General features: G+C 40.3%; 1 protein-coding gene across 1 annotated transcript in view; it reads left to right on the top strand.

The window, feature by feature from the left end:
* The window catches only part of cubn (cubilin (intrinsic factor-cobalamin receptor)), a 108,718-nt gene that overhangs the window by 38,813 nt on the left and 53,012 nt on the right, over positions 1 to 16,893 (top strand). Inside the window, exons 22-35 of the mRNA XM_034706933.1 lie at positions 1,021 to 1,181; positions 1,929 to 2,110; positions 4,038 to 4,194; positions 4,331 to 4,515; positions 5,676 to 5,835; positions 8,229 to 8,410; positions 9,472 to 9,640; positions 11,529 to 11,710; positions 12,906 to 13,062; positions 13,286 to 13,402; positions 13,534 to 13,647; positions 14,734 to 14,862; positions 14,959 to 15,091; positions 16,726 to 16,893. The exon at positions 16,726 to 16,893 is cut by the window's right edge and continues 38 nt beyond it. Of these exons, the coding sequence (XP_034562824.1) occupies positions 1,021 to 1,181; positions 1,929 to 2,110; positions 4,038 to 4,194; positions 4,331 to 4,515; positions 5,676 to 5,835; positions 8,229 to 8,410; positions 9,472 to 9,640; positions 11,529 to 11,710; positions 12,906 to 13,062; positions 13,286 to 13,402; positions 13,534 to 13,647; positions 14,734 to 14,862; positions 14,959 to 15,091; positions 16,726 to 16,893 (2,196 nt within the window). The remainder of the gene's footprint in view (positions 1 to 1,020; positions 1,182 to 1,928; positions 2,111 to 4,037; positions 4,195 to 4,330; positions 4,516 to 5,675; positions 5,836 to 8,228; positions 8,411 to 9,471; positions 9,641 to 11,528; positions 11,711 to 12,905; positions 13,063 to 13,285; positions 13,403 to 13,533; positions 13,648 to 14,733; positions 14,863 to 14,958; positions 15,092 to 16,725) is intronic.

Raw genomic sequence — 16,893 nt, 5'->3', positions numbered from 1 at the left:
CTGCGGCGCGTCTCAGCTCCGTCTCTGGAGCGTTCCGCCGCGCCGCTCTGCCAGAGATACGCGGGGAGTCTATTTTCGCCGCTCCCCGCGCCCAGCACGCGTCAATCGACACAGAAATGATCGAACTATCCCGGAAGTCAGGCACGAGGATCGTATGCAACATCCGCTCACTTTCAAAATAAACACCATGTGCAAACACAAGATCGTAAATTTCACCACTTCTTCAACATTACGTCATAACCTGTGGCATCGGGCCAGACGTCAGTCTCAAAAGATATCCGACACCATGGACGAGGAAAAGTTTATACTGTGTTGTTCTCGCGCGTTTTGGAGTTCTCGAGGGATCTTGAGTTTCCTGCTCCGGAGTGCGCGCCGCTCCAAACACGCATCCTATGGACCAGGGCGAAAGCCCCGGGACGGAGCAGAGCCGTGTCGCAGCCGTAACGCGGCGCACACGCATCCTGTGGACTCCCCGAGTCATTCCCCCTTATCAGTAGGAAGCTTCATTAGTGTGACTGTGGACACAAATAAACTGTACATGTCAGCTTTTTTTAACCTAATGTTAAGAGTTTAGCTAAACTCTTTAAGCACTGTTAACTGTTCTGAAATGCACAATAATGGAATTTCAAACATGCTATTAATTAATTATTGAAATTCAAAAGTTCATTGTAATTAAAAAAGGAATTATTTAACAGCCCAGATTTAAATTTAACACTCTTAACTATGATTTTGAAGTTAAAGATTAATTTTTTCTTAACATATGAAATTAACTTTCTACTCACCTTTGCCAAGGACTCCATGTGTCCTCTGACAGAAAGTTTAAAGGAACTTTAGAAGGAAAGGACAGTTTGCATGCGGCATAGATCTGTAGCCAGCAGGAGAAGTGTGTTCTGTGTCTTTACTTCTTGGAGTTCAGGATCCGAAAAGTCAGATGTGTGTTGCTGTTTGTGTGTGTCACACCTTTCTCTTCCCTTTTTCAATCTGACCATTTATATTTGGACTCTCTGCTCTCTTTTGTAGGGATGGTGGCTATGAGACATCACCACTGATTGGTAAATTCTGTGCCAGTCAGAGGCCTCCAGTCCTCGTGTCTCACAGTAACCGCCTTTGGGTAAGGTTCAGATCTGATTCCAGCATCACCCGTTCTGGATTCAGTGCTCACTGGGATGGAACGCAGACCGGTAAGGGACTGATGTTTTAATATGAGTGAGGTGAAGCATCAAGAGCAGGCAGTGAGTCATGAAAACAACCTGACATTTCTGAGTGTGGGTCGTATTGTATCACAGCTAACTCTATTAGCAAAAGTGAATGGCCTTTTCCATTGGGATATTAGCGTTAGCCATGATCTCCGTTAGCATTGGGGGCTCGGTGTTTCTCAATGAAAGCTAGCTCACCATGCAGCCATTCCTTGACAACAAACATCATCAGGGTCTTCAAGTCACATGGGATGGAATCTCTCAGAAGATATGAGACCTACATTTGAGAACTTTGAAACAGTTTTTATAGTTTTAACTAAGCTCAAAGCTAAATCTTTGTTGCTAGGTCAAGAGGAAGTTAAAGCTGCTGTTGGTTGTCACAGAGTAAACATCTGTTCAGAGAGAGGGACTTCGAATGTCAACACTATCCCTCCTAACCAGATCCTCTTAGCCGCATTAAATCACTTTCAGGGACAGTGGGGGTCCTGAGTCTTTGGCACCTATATTTTGGGGGTCGTGGGCTGAAAAGTTTGGGAACCCCTGCTCTAGACTGCCTGTTACAGGGGCCTGTGGGTCATATCCCAGACATAGACTGTGTGAATTTGCATTAATGCGTTATTACCTTGTTAGCTTTGACAGGCCTAGTTTTTGAAATTGTTAAATCCTTCAAAAAGTCACACACACACATAGATCACATAAACACTTTTCCTAACCATTATGTTCCTTTTAAAGGTTGTGGAGGGACACTGACAACTGCATCTGGAGGGTTCTCCTCCCCTAACTACCCCTTGCCTTACCACCCTAATGCTGAGTGCTACTGGAACATTAGGACCAGCCAGGGCAGCCAGGTCTTCCTCACCTTCTCTGACTTCCACCTGGAGTCCAGCTCGTCCTGCTTATACGACTACTTAGCTGTGAGTGTCATGCCTCTGTATGTGTAGATGTGTGTGTGTGTGTGTGTGTGTGTGTGTATGTGTGTGTGTGTGTGTGTGTGTGTGTGTGTGTGTGTGTGTGTGTGTGTGTGTGTGTGTGTGTGTGGATGTATTATGCAGCTTTATTTAGTTTACAGATGAGTCTCACTCTGACTTTATCCAAGTGAACACAGAGTTTTAAGAAACATTGACATTAATAGCACCAAATCACAACAAACATTATCTCAAGACTCTTACAAACAGAGCAGGTCTAGACCACTCTATGTCAAATTATGAACAGAGACCCAACACCAGGACAGGATAAGACTCAGTCTGACCCCACCTTAATCCACCATGAGCATTGCACCTCACAGTATTTAGCTAGTTACAGTGGAGAGGAAAAACTTCCTTTAACAGGCAGAAACCTCAGACAGGAACAGACTCATGTTAGACAGACATCTGCCTCGACCGAGTTGGGTCTGGAAAGAGGGATAGAGGAGAATAAGAGAGAGAGGGAGCGGTGATAGTGATGAGACGAGTAGTAGTAGCTGTTGCCGCTGGAGTCCAGCACGTCTGTATCAGCTGGAGTCTGGAACGTCCACAGCAGGAGGACGTCTACGGCAGCTCAGAGGAACCTACGAGACAAGGGAGCTCGGGGACTCCAGAAAGGTCTATGGTTAGTAACTTTAATGGGACAGGGAGAGTAGAGCAGCAGTGCTCCCTCTCAGAATGACACATCAGTGGTTTAGCTGACAGAGTAAAACACAGTTTGTTAAAAGGACAGGGGGCTTGGAGATGAAAGCATTTTTTCCTTCATCTCATCATGATCCTGCTCTGGGTATGGGACTGATCCAGGGTTGCCAGAAGACGAGGAAATTGTCACTGCTGTATCCTCACACACCTGCTTCACCTCAGCCCTGCACTGCCCCAAAACCCCTGCTTTATTAAGCTCTCCATCATGCTCTCTTTAACACATGCAGAAACAGACACACACCAACATAACCACATGCTTACACACACCTAACCGTCCTCAAACATTACTCCTGGTGCAGATGACCAGAGAGACTGAACAGGGTCCATTACGCAAACAGTACAAAATACAGCCGTGTGATGTAGCAGCAAAAATAAGTCAATAACAGCCTACCTTTCTTTAAGGTAAAGTGCACAGGACGCCGTTTCTGAAGTATTAAATAATGAATGCAGTTACGCTGCTTTTCCTTGTGCCTAGATGTCTTTTAAGTAAACGTCTGCACAGCCATCGTCTAAAGTAGAAAGGCTGAACTCTGCTGTGTCTTTTTCATTTCATAAAAACAGACTTTATCCCTCACTTTAAAAAAAAATGTAATCACAAACATAAAAAATGTATCCTTAATTTATTTTTATTTTAGTTCTTGATTTCTTCTTCTTCTTCTTCTTCTTCTTCTTCTTCTTCTTCTTCTTCTTCTTCTTCTTCTTCTTCTTCTTCTTCTTCTTCTTATATTATTATTGTTATTATTATTATTATTATTATTATTATTATTATTATTGTTGTTGTTGTTGTTTTTATTATTCTTATTGTTGTTATTATTATTATTATTATTGTTAGTATTATTATTATTGTTGTTGTTGTTGTTGTTATTATTATTATTCTTACTATTATTATTATTATTAGTATTATTGTTATTATTATTATTATTATTATTGTTATTATTATTATTATTATTATTATTATTATTATTATTATTATTATTATTATTATTGTTAATAATGGATATATACCATTGGAGATACAACTGCTAGAGATATGTGTTAGTTAAAACCTCAATATTTCCTGAAGATGCCTTTGTGTGTGTTCGGTGTGTGTGTGTGTGTGTGTGTGTTCGGTGTGTGTGTGTGTGTGTGTGTGTGTGTGTGTGTGTGTGTGTGTGTGTGTGTGTGTGTGTGTGTTCAGGTGTATGATGGTAACAGCACCAGTGCCCCAGAGCTGGGTAAGTTTTGTGGCACTCAGATGCCCGTTGCCATCAACTCGTCCAGCAACCTGCTCTACATCAAGCTACGCACTGACAGCATGATCAGCGCTGGAGGCTTCCTCGCATCGTACACCTCAAGTAAGTCAGAGGACGGAGCTGCTGACTGACAGGCTGCTGCAGAGAGTCTAAATGAACCTTATTGTGTTCAAGTCATCATGATCAGTAAAGCCTCTAAGTGTTACGTGTGTAAGTGTTTCTCTGGGTGTGTTTTCAGGGTGCAGTGATGTACAGATCTCAGGCCGGCACAGCGGAGTGGTGGAGTCACTCAACTTTCCCAACGACTACCCCCTTAACTCCCAGTGCAGCTGGACCATCCTGGCCAGCAGTGGAAACACCATCAACTACACGTTCACTGCCTTCCAGCTGGAGAGTGGAAGCTGTTACTATGACTACCTAAAGGTAAACAAACACAGAATGTTCAACAATATCAACCAGACCTAACGCTCACTGATCATTACTACAGATTCACTTCTTGTTTCATCTGATCGGGTGCAAATCAGCAAAGGGATCAAAAATAACTGACTAAATAAATAAACGAATAAATAGATACATAAATAAATAAAAAAATAAACAAATGAATAAATGAATGAGTGAATACATAAATAAATAAACAACCAAATGACTAAATTGATAAATAATTAAATGAATGAATGAATAAAAATATAAAAAAAATGAGTAAATACATAAATAAGTGAATGAATGAATAAATTAAAAATAAAAAAATAAGTATATGAACGAATGGATGAATAAATAAACGAATGAATGAATAAATCCAGAAATAAATGAATGAATGAATGAGTGAATAAATGAATAAATAAATAAACAAATAAATTAATAAATTAATAATGAAAGAATAAATAAATAAAAGAATGAATGAATAAATGAATGAATAAATAAAGGAATGAATGAATGAATTAACAAATATATAAATAAATGAATTAAGTCATTAATGCCTAAATAAATGAATAAATTAAAGAATAAATAAATGAATGAATTGGTGAATAAATGAATAAATAAACAAACCTATGAATAAATAAATGAATTAATTAATAAATAAGCAAATAAATGAATGAATGAATTTATAAATAAATACATAAATAAACCGTCTTTCAGAGGAGGAACAGATTTATCATTACTCTATGACTCTCTTTTAACCTTTCAGGGCTTCAGCTGTAAAACTAGGTCTTTGTTCCTCACTCTGGATTCTGCTTGTCATGTTATTGGCAGTAACAATATTTCCAATTCTTACTAGTTAACTCTTTGTATCTCCATCTTCTTGTCCACCTGCTGTGGTAAGACCTGCAACTGAAAAGATGTTAAACTTTATAACTTACCGATCAATCAAAGCCTGAACTCAGAGTGAGGCATCAAGACTCTGTCATGATGCCTAACTTTAAATAGCCTTAAATCCACCATGCTTGCAGTGTTATTGCATTATGATGTATTTAATGTTGTTTGTTCCTTCTGTTTTAGTTAACACGTTATGTGTAAATCTACTTTTTTGTCACTATATGTAACACTTTACACTAATACTGCCTTTTCCAAATATCACCTTCTAGATCTATAATGGACCTAACACACAAGCTCCTCTAATTGGTACATACTGTGGCTACACGCCCCCTCCAGCCAATGGCAGCACAGGCTCAGCACTGACCGTGGTGTTCAGATCAGACTCTTCATTATCGATGTCCGGCTTCCAGATGATGTGGTACCAGAACGGTAAGGACATGTCCTTTATGGTTTAAGGTAAAGCCAGGTCAACAGGCCCAGGTTTGTTGGTGTGAAACGAAAGCATACTCAGGACACACTACAGAGGAGAAAGTTGGAGGCAGGAAAAATCACAGCTAAATGAGTTAGTTTAAGATAAGATAAGATAAACTTTACTAGATCCCCAGATGGAGGAAATTATTTTGTTCAAGCAGTTTAGAACAAGGGGCAGGGGAAAATAACAATGTACTTACATAGTTAAAAATATAATAACAATAGCAATAGTAATGATAAAATAAAATAAAATAAAATCTAACATATATATATGCTATGTACACTTCTATCTTATGAATACATGGATAGTCACAAACGAAGTATACCCACATTATAGCCGATGAAAGTTTGGGGCGTCATCTCAAGTCTGACACATGACGGAGGTTTTCCAGAGACATGATGCTGACACCTCACTCTGATATGAACCCCGTAGTGTACATGTAACCGGTGGGAATCTGCGTTGTGTTTGTTAAAGTTGACTGACAACCAACACCAGGACCTTGTTTGTTCTGCGTTTCTTCTGTTAATCACAGACAAGAACCTCTGAGTTTATAAAGTATGCAGCCCGCCTCCGCTCCTCTCCCCAAGGGATAACATACAAAAGGGCTAACAAGAATACACATTACACTCACATAAAGGATATAAAACACAATAATCATACCTGTTAATCACAGACAAGAACCTCTGAGTTTATAAAGTATGCAGCCCGCCTCCGCTCCTGCACAGATGAAAGCACATTTCGACTAGCTTAAAGCTGCTGTGAGGAACTTTGGTTTTGTGTCGATTCTTGCGCCCCCTTGTGGACAAAGTGATACCTCTTATCTCTTGTCCTATACACGCAAAAGCAGTGTTTTCAACAAAAACCTCTTCCTGTTGTCTTTTAACAGTCAACTTTATCAGGCAATGTGATTATTTTACATGAAAACAGTCAAATTAAGGCTGTTTCTGAAGCGAGATGTCCATCCTCTGGTCTGACACCTACCCCCCTCAGAGCTGTTCAGGCATTAAAAATGACAACAGAGAAGGTGTCAGTGTTGCTGCTGATGGTCTTGTTTGCTATTGAAGGTCATAAAGAGGCATCAGTATAATTTTCAGTCTGTTTATCAGCCAGTTCAAAACTCCTCACAGGGCCTTTAAACCTTCAGTGCACGTAAACCAGCACGTGCATGTTCACTTAGTCTGCTTAAACATGACTTTAAAAAGGAATAAAAGTAAACTCTGTTTAATATACACATAGGAACACTATACAGGACAAAAGCACACATAGAATAAGTAAATATATGGAAACATAAAAGTAAAGTGACGGACACCTACCTCTCCCCAGGGGATAACATACAAAAGGGGAGAGGGAAGGGGGCAGATCAAATATAAAGGTCAAGATACCAACGAAGAAGAAAATGACCGGAAGACGAGGCTGCACTTCAAAATACTTTTAGAAAAAGAAATATACAAAGAGGCTCTACACACACACACACACACAGGTATACTTTGTGTAATTATAAAGAAATAATAATTAATATCGCATTTTAACCCTGTTACATACAGTATGTGTACACTGTTCATGACCGTGTACTCTGTGAGCAGGCGGCACAAACTGAACGTTTCTTTACAATAACAAAAGGATTTAAAACAAATAAACATTGTTGGGGCGCTGGTGGTCTAGCGGTCTGGGCACCCCACGTGCAGAGGCTGTGGCCCTCGCTGCAGAGGTCGCTGGTTTGACTCGCAACCGCGACCGTTTCCTGCGTGTCTTCCCCTGCTCTCTACGTCCCACATTTCCTGTCTCTCTCCAGCTATCCTATCAATAAAGGCAAAAAATGCCCAAAAATATAACTTTGAAAAAAACATAGTTATGAAAATGTATCAATATCAATACAAATTATTTTGTGCTAAACAACAACAACCGCTCCCTCTTCCTCTCAGCCTCTTTCAAGGTGAATTTCTGGACCGGCAGCTCGGCACAGAATAACAAAACACGTTTTGCTCTGTTTTGTCCGTTCTGAGCTTCTGTAGAAACATGATGGCGGTTCATGATGACAGCCTCCATCAGGAGACCCGCTCCATATTTAAATTTACATACTGATTCTAAGTTTATAAAAAGAGAACTATAGTTTTATAAAGTTTGAACAAGACAAGCATGAATTACAAACCATAAAACATGATCTGAAATCAAAATGAATCTGAGATCAAGCAGTGACCATGAAATAATGACTGTGCAGTTTTATATCTGTTTTAACAATGACTCAGTTAATTTTCCTGTCAGCAGTGAGCAGTCACACATCATGCACTGTTCATTGTTGTTTTGCAGTGAGTGACTCTTGTCCCCTCCTACTTCATGTGTCCCCTCACAGGTTGTGGTGGGGATCTCTCTGGTCCTAGTGGCTCCTTCAACAGCCCAGAGTACCCAGACAGGTACCCTGAAAACAGAGAGTGTTTCTGGTATATCACCACGTCAGCTGGCAGCAGCATGACGCTCACCATCCACGAGTTTGATGTGGAGTTTCACCAGGACTGCAACTATGACGTGCTGGAAGTAAGCTATGATCATCTCTCTGTTAGTCTGTGGACAAAAAGCACCACATTGACCTCTTGTGAGCACAGTACATAGTCATACATAAATACAAGTGCCTACTGAACGATGCACATCAATATAGTGGAGTAATATAAGATATGATAGAATCTCATCTCAGATAGATTCTTCTCCAGCTTTCATAACTTGTCAAAATACGACTCACTGAAAAACTGTAGGGAAGAACAAACCCCTGGCTCCTCCAGTCCACCTGTGAAACTCTTCTTCATGATCAGACCTGGTGACCTCAGGGATCAGCATCACAAAGAACCTACATTGATATAAATCAATTTCAATTTAAATTTGCTTTATTGGCATGAACAAAGAGATGCTATTGCCAAAGCACATAAATTCATACAGTACATTATATATATTCACAACACACTACACTCACCATATATACATTAATCACACACCATATTCATTACATATTATATTCATCACATACATATCAACCATATATTACATATATATCTTCAAGCTCAGGTCTTGCTTTTGTTGGTAATATAGAGAAATCTGTTTAACTTAAGACTCTTTTTATTTGATTTTAAATCAGTCAATCTTTATTTATAAAGCGCCAAATAACAACAATTGTTCCAAACAGAGCAGGTCTAGACCGTACATCAAAACAGGATAAGATCCAGTCCCATCTTTTTTTTTTCATTTTCTTTTTATTTCAGTTTCAGGTTTACAAAAGGGAAAAACAAAATTAAAAAAATAAAATGAAATAAAAGGGAGGTTGTTCCAGGCCATTCAATGGTACAAAACAATATATATATCATGTACACAGAAGCTTGTAGGTTTGGTAAATAAATGTCTGGCTAACAGCCTCACTTCAGCTGATGGTCAACAAACAGCTATGTCCATTAGCTTCTCTAAGGGTCCTTTAAACTCACACTCACCTCAGTATTAATACCACTAACTCCAACACCATGATTTCTGTTAACGTAATGACAACACACTGCCTCAAAGGGTGAAACATCATTGAATTAGTCTTCTTGAACATCACCTCTGACTTCTTCCAGGTGTACGGGGGTCCTGACCTGACAGCTCCTCAGCTGGTAAAGCTCTGCACCACCACATCAAGCCCAATGCAGGTGTCCAGCACCGGAAACCTGCTCACTGTGCGCTTTAAGTCTGATGCTTACGTCAGTGGTAGAGGTTTCAATGCAAGCTGGGCTGAAGCCCAGGGAGGTGAGTGGACTTCTATGAATAAATACATAAATGATGAATGAATGATTAATAAAGAGACATAGGAACAAACCTGTAGCTTTAAAAAGTTAGGAACATACAAAAAAGAATAAACTGTGGCTGAATACTTGACTACAGGTTCTGACTACAACACACAAACAGGGAAAAGGTATGAGGCGTTGTTTGTAAAGTTGTGCACACTAAAAAATAACAGCTACAATTCTCCACATTTAGCTCCAGAATGTCAGTATGAATTTTTAAAAATCACTGTTTTATCACATTCAGAGGAATATTTGCTTTATGACTGCACGCCGTAAAAATGCTGGATAGGCAGTTTTGGAGTCCACTAAGAGATTTCACAAAGCTCAGAGACAGAACTGACCCAGTCTATGGGACGGACAAGATAAGATGCTATTACTAAGTCTGTATCACTTTATGAAGCTTTTATTTTGGTATTTCCACTAGGCAGCAGTGTGAATTAATTTACAGATCAGCTAAATATTTAGGATCTCAGAGCAACATTTAGCATTTAACATTTAGATTTAACATTTCACATTTAGATTAAACATTTAACATTTATATATAACATTTATATTACACAATTAACATTTATACATGACATTTATATTGAAAATTTATATTAATATTTAAAATTTAGATGAAACATTTACATTAAGATTTAATAATCAACATTTAGATTTAGATTTCAAATTTGGATTTAACAATTACATTTATTTAATAACATTTATATTTACATTTAACATTTAGATTTAAGATTTAAATTTAACATGTTACATTTATATTTATATATAACATTTATATTAAACATTTCACATTAAAGGTGCTGTGAGGAACTTTTGATTTATATAAATTTTGGCGCCCCCTTGTGGACAAAGTGATACCTCTTATCTCTTGTTCTGTACATGCAAAAGTAGTGTTTTCAACAAAAACCTCACCCTGTTGTCTTTTAACAGCCAGATGTATCACTCAATGTGATTATTATTTGCCTTGAAGCCAAATGTCAATCATGTGGTCTGACACCTACCCCCTCTGAGTGGTTTAAGGCATTACAAATGAAAAAAGAGAAGGTATCAGTGTTATTGTTTATGGTTTTGTTTGCTTTTGAAGGTTATAAAGAGGCATCAGTGTTGGTTTTAGTCTGTTTCTCAGCTGGTGAAAAACTCCTCATAGTGCCTTTAAGATTGAACAATTAACATTATATTTATATTTAACATTTATATTTAACATTTAAATGAATATAAAACATTTATATTTATATTTCACATTTATATTTAGCATTTAGATTAAACATTTAACATTTATATTTATATTTAGCATTTGGATTTACCAGTGATTTTAACTCAATATATTTGTCACAACAAAATTAAATGTCATCACAAATATTCCTCTAAATGTGATTAAAAAAAGTGACTTTTAAAAATTCTCTCTTCATGTTTATGAAGTTTTGGAGCTTACTGTGGAGAATTGTAACTGTTATTTTCAGTGTGCACAACTTCACAAACAGCTCCACGAAAAAATGAGCTTTGTAAAATCCAATGTGGGTAAAACAGGTTTTCACATCCCCTAGAATAAAAGGCCAAAGAAACATTAAACAAACAGGAAGTGAATTATTAAAATCAACGCCTCCCTGAAACCCTACACGTTTTTAGCCTGTTAGAATCTCTCTTGATTCACTCCTTCAAATGTTCAGTAAAACTGGCTTCATTCACTCCTCTAATTACATCTCAATTGCGAGCAGTATAACTGTGCCGAATGCCTGCCAGGTGCTAAAAATGTGACCTCGGCTGCAGCAAACCATAGTGCTTGGTAACTGAGCGTCCGTTCAGTATCCAGAGTACCTCCCATTAATGATCTGTCTTTCTGCCTGCAGGCTGTGGAGGCCCAGTAACAGCTCCGGCAGGGGAGATCCACTCTCCTTCATATCCAAACAGCTACCCCAACAACGTGGACTGTTCCTGGGTGATCAGTGTGGATCAAAACCACCGTGTCCTCTTTAACTTCTCTGACCTGGACATTGAGCCTCACAGCAGCTGTATGTGGGACTATGTGGCTGTGAGTAACTGAACATTTGGATCTCCACTGGAAAGCATAGACCTATTAGAGCACCAAGGCATGACTGGTGGTTTATTATTCCATCTGATTGCATGTCAATCAATCAATCAATCTTTATTTATATAGCCCCAAATGTTCTCCTCAGACTCTTTCCAAACAGAGCAGGTCTAGACCGTACTCTATGTTCTATTATTAACAAAGACCCAACATCAAGACAGGATCAGATCCAGTCCCATCTTACAGACAGGACTCAGTCTGATCTCATCTTAATCCACCATGAGCAGAGCACTTTGCAGCATTTAGCAAGTTACAGTGGCAAGGACAAACTTCCTTTAACAGGCAGAAACCTCCAGCAGGACCAGACTCATGTTAGACACACATCTGCTGAGACCGTGTTGGAGAGAGGGGTAGAGGGAGATGAAGAGAGAGAGAGAAATGATAGTGGGGAGACGGATAGTAGTAGTTGTAGCAGCTGGAGTCTGGAACGTCCACAGCAGCAGAGATCCAGAGGAACCTACGAGACAAGGGAGCTCAGGGACTCCAGAAAGGTCTATGGTTAGTAACTTTAATGGGACAGGAAGAGTTAAAGTGAGAGACAGGCAGAGAGAGGAGAGAGGGAAAGACAGGATCCCAGTGTGTCAGTCTAAGCCTATAGCAGCATAACTAAGAGCTGGTCCAAGCCCGATCCAGCTCTAACTATAAGCTTTATCAAAAAGGAAAGTTTGAAGCCTACTCTTAAAAGTAGAGAGGGTGTCTGCCTCCCGGACCCTGACTGGTAGATGATTCCAAAGGAGAGGGGCCTGATAACTGAAGGTTCTACCTCCCATACTACTTTTAGAGACTTTAGGTAGGACCAGCAGGCCTGTATGTTGGGAGTGTAGTGTTCTAGAGGGGTAATAGGGCACTATGAGCTCTTTATGGAGGTGTCTGATCATTAAGAGCTTTGTAGGTCAGAAGAAGGATTTTAAATCCTAGTCTACATTTTATTGGGAGTCAGTGTAGAGAAGCTAACACTGGAGAGATGTGCTCTCTCTTCCTGGTTCTAGTCAGGACTCAAGCTGCAGCGTTTTGAACTAGCTGAAGACTCTTTAGAGACTTGATTGTGATCGTGGTTGGATGTTTTTTCACAAGGTCATCAGAGAAACTGTCAGAAGCTACATCATGTTCCTAACCCCATGTGTTTCCCATCACGTAGATCTATGATGGTCCTTCTATGTCATCTCCTCTGCTGGCCCGCGTGTGTGGCACCAGTCATCCTCCCGCCATCACCTCCACACAGAACGTCATCTATGTCCGCTTCCGGTCAGACTCCAGTCTCAGCCATCGTGGTTTCAGCGCTCGCTTCTCTGAGGGTTGGTGTCTTTTGATGGGATTTTGGGGGTTTGGGGTTTTTCTTTCCCACTGCTGAGATAAGAACAGTAATGATAACATGATTGAAACCATGAACCTGAAGAGGTTTTTAACTTGATGTATCTAATGTGAAGTATCAGGAGTTAAAAACATCTATAATCACAGTTTCATCCCAAAGCTGAGGAGCAACACTGGGAGAGTAATGCCTCTTTGTTTTTCCTGAAGCTTGTGGTTCAACCATCACAACAGACGATCTTGGAGGAGCCATTGCATCGCCCCGGTACCCAGCATTGTACCCCCCGAACCAGAACTGTAGCTGGATCATCAGAGCGCAGGAACCATGTGAGTGGTGGTGCTAATAACCCTTTCTGTGGTCCGTCTCTACAAACTGTAAACCACTTATTCTTCTTCTTCTTCTTCTTCTTCTTCTTCTTCTTCTTCTTCTTCTTCTTCTTCTTCTTCTTCTTCTACAGTCAACCATGTGACGCTGTCCTTCACGGACTTTGAGTTAGAGATGAACAATCCAGACTGCTCCCACGACGCCGTCAACATCCTCGACGGAGACAACTACCAGGCCCCGTCCATAGGTACTGCTGTGTGTGTGTGTGTATGTTTGTATGTGTGTGTTTGTATGTTTGTTTCAGTGTATGTGTGTTTGTGTGCGTGTGTTTGTTCGTTTCCATGTTTGTTTGTGTGTGTGTGTTTCAGTGTGTGTGTTTGTGTTTTCATTTGTGTCTGTATGTGTATATCAATTTGTGTATGTGTTTGTGTGATTTCGTTTGTGTTTGTGTGTGTGTGATTGTTTTTCATTTGTATTTGTGTGTATGTGTGTTTTCATTTGTGTATGTGTGAGTGTGATTTTTTTTCATTTGTATGTGTGTGTGTTTGTGTTTTCATTTGTGTATGAGCGAGTGTGTGTGTGTACGTGTGTGTGTGTGTGTGTGTGTGTGTGTGTGTGTGGGCTATTGTTTTTTCATTTGTGTGTGTGTGTGTGTGTGTGTGTGTGATTGTCTGTGTGTGTTTGTGTGTATGTTTGTGTGTCTGTATGTTTGTTTCAGTGTATGCATGTTCGTGTGTGTGTGTGTTTCAGTGTGTGTGTGTTTGTTTTCATTTGTGTTTATGAAAGTGTGTGTGTGTTTCAGTGTGTGTGTGTGTGTGTGTGTGTGTGTCAGTGTGTGTGTTTCTGTGTGAGTGTGTGTGTGTGTGTTTCAGTGTGTGTTTGTGTGTGTGTGTGTGTGTGTGTGTTTGTGTGTGTGTTTGTGTTTCAGTGTGTGTGTGTGTGTTTCAGTGTGTAGGTAGGTGTGTGTGTGTGTGATTGTCTGTGTGTGTTTGTGTGTATGTTTGTGTGTCTGTATGTTTGTTTCAGTGTATGCATGTTTGTGTGTGTGTGTGTGTTTGTTTGCGTGTTTGTGTGTGTGTGTGTGTGTGTGTTTCAGTGTGTAGGTAGGTGTGTGTGTGTGTGTGTGTTTGTTTGTTTGCGTGTTTGTGTGTGTGTGTGTGTGTGTGTGAGTGTGTTTCAGTGTGTGTGTGTGTGTGTGTTTCTGTGTGTGTGTGTGTGTGTGTGTGTGTGTGTGTGTGTGTGTGTGTATGTGTGTGTGTGTGTAGTTGTTTATAATCAAATGTTGAACTGAATGTCCTCACAGATTCATATCATCCTGTATCTCATTGGTCAGGTTCGTACTGCGGCTCTGAGATCCCTCATCCAGTGACGTCCTTCAGTAACTCTCTGGTGGTCAACTTCATCTCTGACAGCTCGGTCTCCAAGAAGGGCTTCAGAGCCACCTACTCAGCATCCACCTCCAGTGAGCCATGCTAAGACCCCAACACATGATCCAAGTCCTGACCTTCATTCCCTCACTGTAACTCTAACTGTAACTCTGCTCCCCTCTGCTCCTCAGGCTGTGGAGGAGACCTGGTGATGGAGAGTGGGGCATTCAACAGCCCCAACTATCCAGATGCTTACCCGTCTAATGTGGAGTGTGTGTGGACCATCAGGAGCTCACCAGGGAACCGCCTCCAGCTCTCATTTATGTTAGTACATTAGGCATCCAGGTTCACTGTCTTCTCTGGAGCTTTATCTCTGACCTTTAACATTTTCAGACTAAATGACCAGAAACCTGTGCTATAAAACCTATACGCTGTATTCTGTCTGTATTATATACCACAGCATAAAGTAGAGAACTGAACCAATCCCAGGAACAAGTTGCTTAATATTCTTAGAATAGAGACGGTTTTAGACCGGAGGAACTTTACCACTGAACTACGTGCGTTTCGACCGGTGGACCCAGGGTCTAAATTTAGTTCAGGGGTAGATAATCTTCCCCCTAAAAGCCCCTGCTAGGGGGGTAGTACTTTTCAAAGGCGGGGCCTGCAATGCTGAACGTGTCTGATTGGTAGATTAACCTCAGTGTTTTTATTCCTCCCTCCGTCCACAATAACATCACACACATCTGTGATTCTCTTGATTTCTCTTTCTTTCATTAGTTTTGATTTGTTCTATCTTTTTTGTATGTGTGTGTACTTTTCAAAAGAAGAAGCTGTGATTCTCTTGATTTAGCAGCTTGTAACAGTAGTCTTCTCTCAGCCCACCGTGAATGCGTCTCTCCTCCCGGTGTTACGGTTTTAAAAGTGACCCAGTAAACTGGAGACCTTCAGCTGAACGTGTCAGTGTTTGTGGAGTTTACACAGCTGTTGAAACACAGAGGGAGTTCCTGGGAATGCAAACTAGTTTAGTTTTTATTAAGATTTCAAAATATCCTCATCAGATATTTAATGATGGTCTAAAGACGTTTATGAGGGATGCATCCGGCTGAAAGTCTCCAGTTAACAGGGTCGCTGTTTAAACCAAAACACCGGCCGATCTCTGCCACGGCTTTTTGAGTTCAAAAGGATTTTAAAGGCGTGTTGAAACGTCTTTGCTACTCGCGCTTATCTCCTCTCACGTGTTGATTCAGTGAATCCATCTGTGATGAAATATAGCACCATCTAAAACAGAGCAGCTGAGTCTCTTCATGCTAACAGGCTAACTGTTGTGTTGCTCATAATGATACCTGCCTGTCCATCTGTGATGAATGGCCTTCCTCTTTGTTTTACTGCCCTCTACTGGTCTGGTGGTGTAGTGCATTTACTTTTTTTTTCTCCATATGTCACTGGCCTGATTTACACAATCTAACCAGGACTTCGTCCCGCGGTCAAAACGCAGACAACAATGGGGGCACAGGAACCTTTTAGTTCAGGGGAAAGTAGTTCTGGTGGCTAAAAGACCCCTGGAACTCTTGGTCCAAATGCACCTTAAAACCATCAGTTTGTGGGGACCTAAAACTTTCAGATAATCTGGTTTTATTTTGCTAATTCAATTTGTCTGGGTTTCATTTCATAACCTTTTCCTCCTCCTTCAGCTTGTTGGCGTCTGTTAAGTTGACTTTGAATCTAGAATAGTTTATCTCCAACATGTCAGTCATTGTGTTCTTACAACTTGATTTTTTTATTTACTGTTCGATTCACAGAAGAAACCGACAGACACATTTTAAAGAGTATAACACCCCCTGTTTAATCTCTCAGTTATTTGATCATAACTTTTTGTGTACCTACCTGTGGCAGTAGTCTGGTGTATTTAGGACACATTAGGAGCTTGTACTAACAGCAGTGTCCTTGTGTTTTTTCAGCACCTTCAGCCTTCAGGGAGACTACGGCTGTCAGAATGACTTCCTGGAAATCAGAGAGGGCAACTCCACCGGGACTCTTGTGGGTCGCTTCTGTGGAAGCTCACTCCCCTCCAACTACACCTCAGTGATTGGCCACATACTGTGGGTGAAGTTTGTCTCTGATGCATC

This window comes from Notolabrus celidotus, chromosome 17 (genome assembly GCF_009762535.1).
Source record: "Notolabrus celidotus isolate fNotCel1 chromosome 17, fNotCel1.pri, whole genome shotgun sequence".
Classification (NCBI taxonomy): Eukaryota; Metazoa; Chordata; class Actinopteri; order Labriformes; family Labridae; genus Notolabrus; species Notolabrus celidotus.
The sequence above is the reverse complement of the archived record's forward strand: the minus strand, read 5'-3'. Positions and strand labels throughout refer to the sequence as shown.